Source organism: Parus major, chromosome 17 (assembly GCF_001522545.3).
Source record: "Parus major isolate Abel chromosome 17, Parus_major1.1, whole genome shotgun sequence".
In the NCBI taxonomy this organism is placed as follows: Eukaryota; Metazoa; Chordata; class Aves; order Passeriformes; family Paridae; genus Parus; species Parus major.
The window spans coordinates 2474202-2484803 of NC_031785.1; the positions used below are offsets into that span (position 1 = coordinate 2474202).

Genomic DNA, 10602 nt, shown 5'->3' on the forward strand with positions numbered 1-10602 from the left:
TGTAGAGATGTAGCTGTCAGGAATGATTTACTCGCCTCCAGCTGACTCGGAGCCTTTTTCCAGGCTCTGCGGAGGCGCTGGAAGAGGCCAGGGCCTGGGTGGGAGAGGGATGCAGGACTTGAGTCCAGCCAGATCCGGGCTCTGCCCTCCCTGGACAGACAGGGACACTCTTCACTCCTCAGTGGAAGGAGAACCAGGGAGCTAAATACGTGTGGAATATGCTTTTGCCTGTGGGCAGCTGGTGAGAGAAGTTTCCTGTTAACAGGCAGCATTTTTTCTGGAATATTTACTGAAACCAAATCTCTGGGGCTCTCCCTCATCCCACCCAGCAGCTCTGCCTGTGCTGCAGGAGGAGGATCCGGAGATTTTCCTGCCTTGTTCCTCAGAATCGTGACTCGGGCAGGGGAGGCGAGGTGGGACATGAGGGCAGTGGGAACATCTTTGCTCAGATGCTCTGATACATCTGGGAGAAGCCACCAGAGGGGACCTGAGGATGAGCTGGCTGTGTCCACCTTCCCTGCTCCCTGTGGATGAGGGGTTTCACCTGGCCCACACCCCCAAAATGGGCACTGAGGTGCCCAAGCTCTTGGCCCCCTTTTGTCACCTCCTCCCCTGAATGAGACTGGATAGGAGAGGAGGTGTCTGCCCCCTGGGCATGAGGGATTTGGTTTCATTGGCTTCACATGGCAAATCCAAATAAGAAAAAAATAATCTGCTTCTACTACTTGACAGAAGATCTAAACATTTCTGTAGGAAGCACAAGTTTAGGCAAATATGCTGTTTGGAAAAAGAAAAACAAAAGATTAATACAGTAAATTTTCCTCATTGAGAAGACAAAAAATACCCATGTACTGATGGAAATCAGTGGAGGTTGTAAAGCCACCTGCAAATTGAGCAGTGCAAACCTCCTCTTCCTAACTCTGCCTGGGTTTTACAAGCTGTCAGTCAGTTGGACAGTGCAAGTTTTATTTGCCTCTTTCAAATTGGTTTTCTTTTTAATGGGAAGAAAGCATTTATATTAATGGAATCCTTGAGCCTCGGCCCTGAAAGGAGAGGCTGAAATGCAATCCCTGAATTTGAGCTCAGGACACTCGGGGAGCTCTTCTCCCTGTTCAGAGCAGCACAAGCACCGGCAGCTTCCAGCCCCGTTCTGCCTTTCTGAGCAAAGCACAAAGGCAGAGGGGGAGATTTGCATTTCTTCCTTTCTTAAATTCAGCCATCCCCTGGGAATTCCCAGGGGGAGAGGAACAACAGTGCCCGTTATTTACTGGGAGGGAAACGATGAGAAAAATATCTATAAAGCACAGGTTCAATTACTAGAGTTATTAGACTGGTTTTATAACAACAGAATTATCCTAAAACCAGCTGCATTGCTGTCTTTCTGTTGTTATTTCTTAAGTTTTTGAAGTTTTGAAGAGTATTTCAAAGTATTTTTTTAGTCTTCTCTACGAAAATATTATCAATCCTTGAACTGCCAAAATATTTTGATGCAAAACACCTGCCCAGATTTAGTGAGAACCTTTCTAGACACAGAATTCTTGAAAATACAAACTCTTCTTCTTTATTTTGGTGAAGTTGTGCAATCTGCTTGTTTTAAATCCCACAGTTTTCTATCTACTCCATAAATATCTGTAAGGAATGTCCTTGTGGTGTAACTACAGGCTGGCAGCAACAGTTGTCTCTTTATTATTCACTTCTGAAGAAGGAAGGAGAAGCTGCCGAGCCCAGCTCTGGACTCAGGAGCTCAGAACTGAAGGAGGCAAATTTTTGCCTGGGGTTTCTCCCATCCCAGCCATGGCTCTCGGAGTGGATCTCCTGGAGAGAGGAGTTTCTCTGTTGGGTGAGCAATTCTTCCCTAAAGCAGCGCCCATGGACCTGCTCTGCTTTGGGCAGGCTCCTTGTGCTCCCTGAGAGCAGAACCTGGGGTGCCAGCAAGGAAAGGAGGGGGCGATGGGCAGCACAGCCCTCAAACAGCCCAGCAGCAGCCGCGGGTCCTTTAGAAAAGGCGAGGAATAAAAGCCGGGGTGTTGCAGGTGTCCCCGTGAATCCCCCCGGGGCTGTGCCAGGCTCTGCCGGCCCGCAGGGCACCGCTCCACCCGCAGCTACCGGGGCATCCCCCGGGCTGTGCTGCTGCTCTCCTGGAACAGCTCGGTGCAAATATCCCCTGACATCCCAGGGGAGGGAGAACCTCAGAGACCACGTGTGTTAAAAAGGTCAGGAGAGATATGTATTTGTGTGTAAATATACATATATACACATGTGTTTGGTCAAACTGATTCCCTTAGGAATTTTTTCCCTTTCATCCTGATTTCTCTTTGAAATATTTCCATATCTGTGTTTCACATTCACAACTTTCTGCAGACACACATCATCAGACTATTTCCTGTTGCTGTATCAGTCACCACCTTTGCCACAATTGCTGGAAAATAGCAATGTCCATCAAAAATATGATCAAAGCCAGAGCAATCCTGTTCAGATGTCCCAAGGACTGCCAGCCTCCCATCTCCTCATTTTATTTTTGTTCCAAAGCATTTCCACATCAGTGGGTTTGCTCCTCTATTGAAAGGGAATATTTCAACACTTTGTGCAACCATGGCATCAAGTTTTAAGAGCTTTTAGTTTCAGGGTTTTTATTTACTGTGAATGCTGTGAATTTAGAAAAAGACTATTTAAAGTTTAGCTGACAAATTTATTTGTAATCTTGAAGTATTTGATCATCAGAGAGAAAGCGAGAATATAAATAAAAGACACTGGACATCCACATAATCTACAGTTAATTTCATAATTTTTACAGATAACAATATACATATTGTCTTGCCTTTCCTCACAATCAGCTTGCACAATATCTGTGGAAATACACAAATGCCTGGAACAGAACATGTCCCCAAGGGAAGGGGGTGCTCACTCCAGCAGTGCCTGGGGAAGGGCTCATCTTAAACCAGCCCGACCCCCCGAGAAGGTTTTTGGCAACAAGACATCAGGGTGATTTTTGAGACACTTTGCAGTAAAACTGATGCAAAGAAATTTGAAGGAAAAGCGTGAGATCCACAACCAAGATCCACCACCGGTGTCCCTGGGTCAAGAAAATTCACCTCTTGACCTCGTGATAAACGTGGAATTACTTGGTAATAAATACATCTATTCACGGTTTAATGCTTATATGGAAGAGTCAGCCTAGCAATCTACAAATTAAAAAGGGGAGAAGCAGAATTAACATATGATTTTCATTTTACAAAGGAAAAGGGCTGTTGATAAATGATTGGCATATTAAAGAGCATTTCATTTTAGAAAAGTTAATGTAAATTCAAAGTAAAACGAAACATACCGCATTGGTGCGCTTTTAAAAAATCTGTTGGAAGAACAGAGAAGTTTCCTACCATGGATTTCTGAAGTGATTCACTATGAACATTTCTCCTATAGAAATATAGACATTGTCACACCTTTCACCGTGGATGAGCATTTTATTTTCCCTTAAAAATGTTTCGGTGTGGATGGGTGATGGAGCAAGTCCTTGCTTTGGAGAATGCACTGACAACAAAACGCAAAATACCTCATATCAAATCTGTAAAGCACAGGTCTTGGTGTTTGGTAAAGACACGAGAATCAGTTTGGTTTGGACGCTCCGGGTGCCAATGGTTGCAGTGCCAGGGCCTTTGTCCACCATCCTCTGCCAGGCTCATCCCTGAAATCCCCTCTGCTCCCTCCTCGTCGTCACATTCCTGCCCCGCTCGGCACTCACGGCTCGTCCCTCTGTCCTTTGCAAGAGCAGGTGACATTTAACAGCACCGAGTCCTTTCCCTTCCCGCTGCCTGGGGGTGGCCCCTGTATCAAAACTGAGCGTGGTCGACCTCATCCAGCCAGGAGGCCGGGCTGGCCGGGAAATCCGGGTACCCCCCGCTGCTGCCGGTGGAGAGGTCGGAGCTCGGTCCATTCCCGGCCAGGACCCTCATGGTCTGGGGCACCCCTTGTCCGCTCTGTCCCACCATGGCCAAGCCGTTGTCTGGGTAAACCAAGCTGGAGATCAAGGGCTGGTGGCCTGGCAGCGCTTGCAGGGCCGCTGGTGACTGCGGGATGCCGTAGGGGCTGGTGGAGCGCAGGTCGTGGTACTGGTCCTGAGCCGCCATCCCGCTGGGATCCAGCCCAAAGCTCCCGTTGGGCCCAGCCTGCCTCCCCAGCGCCGGGGACGCCTCGTTGAGATTGCTGTAAATCCCATTGGAATGGCTCATTTCGGACATGGAGGGCTCATCTGAAAGGGAAAAGGACTGGTTTTACTGGAGGAGCAATGGTCAGTGCTGGAGTGGACTGGTTTTACTGGAAGAGCACCGGTCACCCTGGAGCTCCTGCAAGCTCTGGGTATAAATAGATTAAAAGGATGGGAGCTGAGCAGCCACGCTCTTCCACTTGTAATTCCTTATTATTCCCATCCTTGCTGAGACATCTTCATAGACAGACATGGGATTATTATTTTATCTAATATATTTCATCCAATACATCTTGGATTTTAAAAATATGCATGAAAAGTACATACTAAATGATAAGACTGTGATTTAAAAATAATTCTTTAAAGGGGAAGTGAATTCAATGTCTTTCCACCTTTTGTTTCTATTTGGTTTTGAGGTTTATCTTGAATTTTGGTATCACTTTTGGGAGCTACTGAACCAATGCAAGATAAATTCCCCATTGCTCAGGAAAAGAGATATTAAATTAAGATATTTGTCTGCTCGGGAACAGGGTAATGAAATCACAAACACAAAATGTATTTGTATGGCTTAAAAACACTCTTGAAAAATGAGCAATATTTTTTAAGTTCCCAGCAAAAATTGTTTGTATTTGTTAGGGGCTTTATGGGCAGTGAGAGCTGCTCTGTTGCCTGGGATACAAACCTGTTTGTGGCATCGAGCTCTCAATAATTGTTCGACATATTTTAGTTATTATTTATAGACTATTCATATTTAATGAGGTGATACACAGTGTGTATAAACAGACTCGAAAATCAAATAGTTTTTAGGAGCACGGGAGAGGAGCTGAGATGAAAAACTGTGTGTTTATAAATACACAGTCTGTGTAAATATACACAGAGCTTTGCATTTCAGCTTCTCTCCCATTCCTAAAAATGATACAAAAATTTGGGCTGGAGCGCTGGGCTGGAGTTGGGATTGTGTAGAACATGTCCCTGCAAATGCCACCCGGCCCTGTCCCTGTCCCTGTGGGTCTGGAGAGTGCGGGGTGAGGCTGCACAGGACCAGAGCTGCTGTTTCTGTCCTGGGTTTGTCACCAGAAATCTCAGCTCCAAAAAGGGGACACTGCTGCAGAAGCTGCCTAACACTGCAACAATTTCCTTTCTGCAGCACAGGAACAGCTCCCACAGGACTGAGGAGTCCCCGTGAGCGACTGTACAAATAAAACCATCCCTAAATAAGACTAAAAAAAAAAAAAATTAAAAAAAATAAAATCACACTCGTTTTCCCATAGAAACATTCAGCGGTTCTGGGCTTCCCGGTTTTTGTATTTCCAAGAATCCCTTGAAAAGGCCGTGTCTGAGCAGCGGCTCTGACACTGCAGCGCCTGCCCGGGGAGTTCTCCCCGCTCTCCCCGCAGCTTTTGGGCCGGGCTGGAGGCAAAGCGGAGCTTCCCCCGCCCTTCCTCGGCCCCGGCTGCCCCTCTCTGCCCTGCTCCGCTTCCCCCGGCTGAATCCCGCGGCTCTGCCCTTCTCTCGCCTCGGCCGCTTGCTTTCACCCACTGTTTCCCTGCTGAGAATTCTGACCGCGGCACCGAGCGGGTGAAAGCGGCCGGGGCAGGGCGGGGAGGACACAGCCCGAGCTCGCAAAGCCCCGGCTGGGGCTGCGGCCACCGACCTGTGAAGGAAACCTCGGCGTCGCTGTCGGGCCCCTCCTCCTGGATGCTGTCCTTGTCGGACTTGGATGTCCCCCGGGATCGCTTCATGTTCCTGAAGTACTGCCCCCACCGCTGCCTCCCCGCGTCCTTCTTCAGCCTTTTCTCCTTGGCCCTGCGGTTCTGGAACCAGACCTGCGAGCAGGACACGCCGGGGAGCTCCGAGCTGCGGGGCCGCTCCGTGCCCGCCCCCCGGCCCGGTGCTGCCCCCCGGCCCCGCTCTCACCTGCACCACCCGCATGTCCAGCCCCGTCTCGGACGAGAGCTGCTCCCGGACGTGCCGCGCCGGTTTGGGCGAGTTGTTATAAGCGTTTTTGAGGGTCTCCAGCTGCTTGGCCGTGATGGTGGTGCGGGGCCTCTTGGCCGTAGACTCAGCCTCTGCCGACACGGGGCGAGTTAGGGGTGAAGTTACCACGGAGCGGCCCCGGTGACGCGGGACCCCCGACCCTCCCCGGGCTCTCCCGGCACCCTCCCGCCCGCCGTGTGAGCCTGTCCCGGAGGGCAGGAGCGCCCCGGGCCTCCTCCCTGCTGCCCTCGGGGCTGGAAGGGACAGGGCAGGGGTACCTCTCTGCTTGGCCGTCTCGTAGTCCGCCTTGCAGACCAGCCTGCTGTCCTCCATGAGGTAGAACTCGTCGCCGGTGGCCAGCTGCCGCTTGCAGACGATGCAGGCGAAGCAGTGCAGGTGGTAAACGAAGTCCTGGGCCCGGCGCACCACCTGGGTCGGGGGGATGCCCTGCTGGCAGGCGGCACACTTCGTCCCGAAGCGCCTGAGCAGGGAGGGACAAGCGGCGGCCCCTGAGCTGCGGGAGGCCGGGCACGGTCCCGGCCGGAGCCGGCGCTGTCCGCGGTGCTCGCCCGGTGCCGCTGTCCCGGTGCTGAACCCCAAACGCGCCCGCGCTGGGACACGCACCCGTCCCCGGCCGCCCCCCGTCCCCTCCCGTGCCCCCACGCACTTGAAGAAGTCTTCCTTGCAGTAGACGCCGTCCCCGCGGCTGAAGCACTTCTCGGCCAGCTGCGTCTGGCAGTCGGAGCATTTCAGGCACTTGCTGTGCCAGTGCCGGTCCAGGACTTTGAGGATGAACCTGTCCACGATGTGCTGGTTGCAGCCGGCGCACAGCGGGATCTCTGCGGGGAGGCAGCTCCGGTTAGCCCCGATGGCCCCTCCGCCTCCCCGACCGGCCCGGCCCTGCCCGCCGCCCGGGGCTGCTGCCGACCGACGGCGGACACGGGGGTGGCCCGAGAAACAGCACGAAAAAAATCATTATTCGTTCAAATTCGTTGTCGCGGCGTCGCGGAGAGCAGCGAACCCCCGGGCCGAGAACACTCCGGGAGAAGTGCCCGGGACAACCGGGATAAACAAGGAGGGAAGTGGTGGAAACGGAATTAATCCCCCGAACGAACCGCCGGCAAAGCTGTAATTATTCCAGGCTCTTTTTCCTTTTCCTAAACTTCCAAAATTCACCTGTGAACAACGGCGGGGTAGCCCGAACGGGGTGGGAAAAGAAACTACCAAAAATTACGATAATTGCCCTGAAAATAAAAACGCGGCAGTCTTGTCCCTCCTCTAGATAGCGACAGAGATTATACAGAAAGAGATAAGGATACAATCATGGAGAAATAGAGATATAAAAATAAACAGATACAGCAGATAGAGAACGAAATGTACAGATATATAGACATAAATATATAAATTTCAGTATATAGGTATAGATAGAGATAAGCAGGTGAAAATATGGATATGAGGTACATAAATACAGATATATCTGTACAAATAGAGGCGGAGAGATGTATGACACGGCTGTAGAGAAACAGATGGATACGGACATGAGAGTATTTCTCTGTGAAGATAATTATATGTAGAGATACGGATCTGGATCGCCGTGCACAGGGGTAAGAGGTGGAGGTGATAATCGTTATCCTTAACAATTCACCGCGTCCAAACAACCAACCCCAAGAGCGGCACCGCTAACGGGCAGCGGCCCGGCCAGGACGGAGCTCCGGCAGCGGGCACGGTACCACGGCACTGCCCCGCAGGGACCGGCACAGCCCCGCAGGGACCGGCACTGCCCCGCAGGGACCGGCACAGCCCCGCAGGGACCGGCACTGCCCCGCAGGGACCGGCACAGCCCCGCAGGGACCGGCACTGCCCGGACCGCGGCTCTTACGCTGCATGGCGATCCGCGGGCCGCGGCGGCTCCGCTCCCTCAGGCGGGCCGCGGGCTCTGGCGCATCTTCCGCCGCCGGCCCCAGCCCCGCGCCCGCCGGACCCCCCCAAATCACGGCGGCTGCTGTTCCCCGCTCCGACCGCTGCCACCCCCGCGCCGCCGGGGATTTAATTCGCTAAAGCGGGTTATTTTTAGACGCCGGGCCTCGCCGCCGGTGCCGGTCTGAAGCGCCGGGCAGGGCATCGCGGCGCGCTGTATTTAATCCCCCCCGCCCCCGGGGCCGGCGGCACATCCCCTCCCGCCGCCCCTTCCCGGCTGCGCTCGGCGGGAGGGACGCGGATCCGGGGCGCCCAGAAACGAACCCCGACGGGGCCGGCGGCGGGCGGGGGTCGCACCGGGGGAGGCAGCGCCGGTCGCTGCCCCGAGCTCGTTGTGAGCCGCAATCCCCGGGATTTACCCCGGGCCCCGGAAAAGCACCTCACGGTTCGTCCCCCGGCGGCGCGAAGCCCCCCGGGACCGGCCCTCGGCCACGGTAAGCCCCGCCGAGCCCTTCCCGCTGCCTCCCCGGGCCCCGACGGAGCCCAGGACCGCGGGGCCGTAAACGAGAGTCGCGTCCTGCGTGGAAAAAACGGTGTTTGCGCGTCCTTCGTTCTACCGGGGCTCGATTTCGGCGGTGTCGCCTCCGCCCCTGGGGAGCACAAGCAGCTCCCGGTTGCCGGGTCAGAGGCTCAGCTGCGGCGGCCGCGATGAGCGCACCGGGGAGAGCCCACGGGGACCTCCCCGGAAAGGCGAACCGGGCTAGGACAGGGGGCACCGGCCCGTTCTCGGCGGCTGCCGGGCCGCTCAGTCGGTCCCGCTCACGGTGACACCGCTGTCCCCGCACATCGGCGGGGCCCCCGCCCCGGCTCGTCGTTGATTTTATTTTTAAGCTGCATCGACCGCTTTCGATGTTGGCGAGAACTGAGATGGCCCCGCTCCGGGACCGGACCCGCTGCTCCGAACCCGGCTCAGCCTTCCCCGTTGAGCCCCGGTCACACCGGAGGAGCGCAGCCCCGTGCTTCCCCGCCCCAACAGGGCTGGCTCCGTTCGTTCAACGGGACGAAAGAACGTTCAAGAGAATAATTAACGGAGTTTTTCTAAAGTGGGGGAAAAGCGGCGTGGGAGCCGGGCAGGGGGGGCGCGGGTGGTGCCCGCAGTCGGAGGGAACCGTCGGACAATGGGAAGACCCCGTTTAATCCCCGTTCTCGTTGAGCGGGGAGCGGTGGGACCCCGGGGCAGGAGCCGCCGCTCCGCCGGGCCGGGCAGAACTCCCGTGAGAGCGGGGCAGGCTCCGCTTTCCCCCGGGATTGACCGGGAGCCCCAGTCCAGACCCGACGGGACCCAAACAGGCGCCTGGAGGCGGGGGGTGCGAGGGGGGCTCTGACATCGGGGACGAGGCAGGAGACAGCGAGAGAGAACGCGGGGCGGGCGGGATGGAGCGGGACGGATCCCCTGATGCCGTCGGGCCGCCCTTCCCTGCAGCCAGCCCAGACCGAGGCCCCGACGGTGCCCCCGGGGACGCGGAACCGGCACAGACGGAGCACGGCCAGGCCCGGGGCTCCCGGAGAAGCCGCCGGTGCCTCCGCGGGGGGACGCGGAGATCTCCCCCTCACCTGGGCTCCGCGGGAAGGGGCAGAGCTCCGCTGCCTTCTCCGAACCGGCGCGGACCCGCTCCAGCAGCATCGCGGCCTCAGTGGGCGCCGTCCGAAGAGCGCGGGTGGCTGCGGAGGAGTGGCGGAGATGCGCGGAGGGGCGCGCAGGGAGCGGAGCGGGGCTGGGCGGAGCGGGGGGGCGCGGGGGGCGGGCCGGGGGCGGCACCGGGCCGCAGCTGGGCCGCGGTTCACCGCCGGGCTCTTTAGCATCACAAAAGCGGCGGGGGGAGCGCCGGCCCCTCCGGCACACGCGTGGGCTCGGGCTGCAGCCGCCGCCCTCGGGCGCAAAGCGGCCCCGGGGCCCCGCGAACCCCCCGGCGGCCGCACGAAGGCGGTCGGGGGAGCCGCCGTCGGGGGAGCCTCCGCCCGAGCCCGGCTGCTCGCCGGCCGCCCCCGAGCCCAGATTTCGTTTGTCCCCGCGGTGCGGGGCTCCCCCGACGCCGCCCGTGGGCAGCGGGAGGGCTCATTCCCCTCCGCTAATTAATTAATTAACGAACGCAGAGAGGTGGCGGGTGTTTGAGCCGCGGCCAGCGGCGGCTGCAGGTTAATTGCGCTAATTGAAGACGGCGCCCACACAGAAGGACAGTGCGGGTGAAGAACGCGCGGGGTTGCGAGTGAGGCTGTGCGGGGTTTTTGTGAGTGCGGCGGCCCCGGGAGCGCCGGTGGGGCCGGGCGGTGTCTGCCTGGGCTCGCAGGTGCGGGGTGCCCGTGCCCGGAGCCTGTGCTCGTGTTCTGTTTGTTCCAGGGCACCTCGCGGTCCCGCGTGTGCGGTCACAGCCGTGCGGGGGCCGTGTTTGTCTGGGAAGAGCCCCGTGCGTGAGTGCACCGCTTGCCGCAGGCAGCCGGAGCTGATA

At 56.6% G+C, this 10602-nt stretch overlaps 1 protein-coding gene across 1 annotated transcript; it reads right to left on the reverse strand.

Annotated features, from left to right (window-relative positions):
- Positions 1-2687: 2687 nt before the first annotated feature.
- LHX3 (LIM homeobox 3) lies at positions 2688-8064 on the reverse strand. Its single transcript, XM_033518538.1, has 6 exons — positions 8058-8064; positions 6846-7017; positions 6457-6659; positions 6119-6270; positions 5856-6027; positions 2688-4246 (listed from the first exon to the last, which is right to left on the reverse strand). The coding sequence occupies exons 1-6, from the start codon at positions 8062-8064 to the stop codon at positions 3828-3830; spliced, it is 1125 nt and encodes a 374-aa protein (XP_033374429.1). The 3' UTR covers positions 2688-3827.
- Positions 8065-10602: the final 2538 nt, after the last annotated feature.

Excerpts from the sequence above, each read along its gene's own strand:
- LHX3 (XM_033518538.1), bottom strand. Across the intron at positions 6,028-6,118 it reads TGGACATGCGGGTGGTGCAG|GTCTGGTTCCAGAACCGCAG; the intron begins GTGAGAGCGGGG and ends TCCTGCTCGCAG. Across the intron at positions 4,247-5,855 it reads CGCCGAGGTTTCCTTCACAG|ATGAGCCCTCCATGTCCGAA; the intron begins GTCGGTGGCCGC and ends TTTCCCTTTCAG.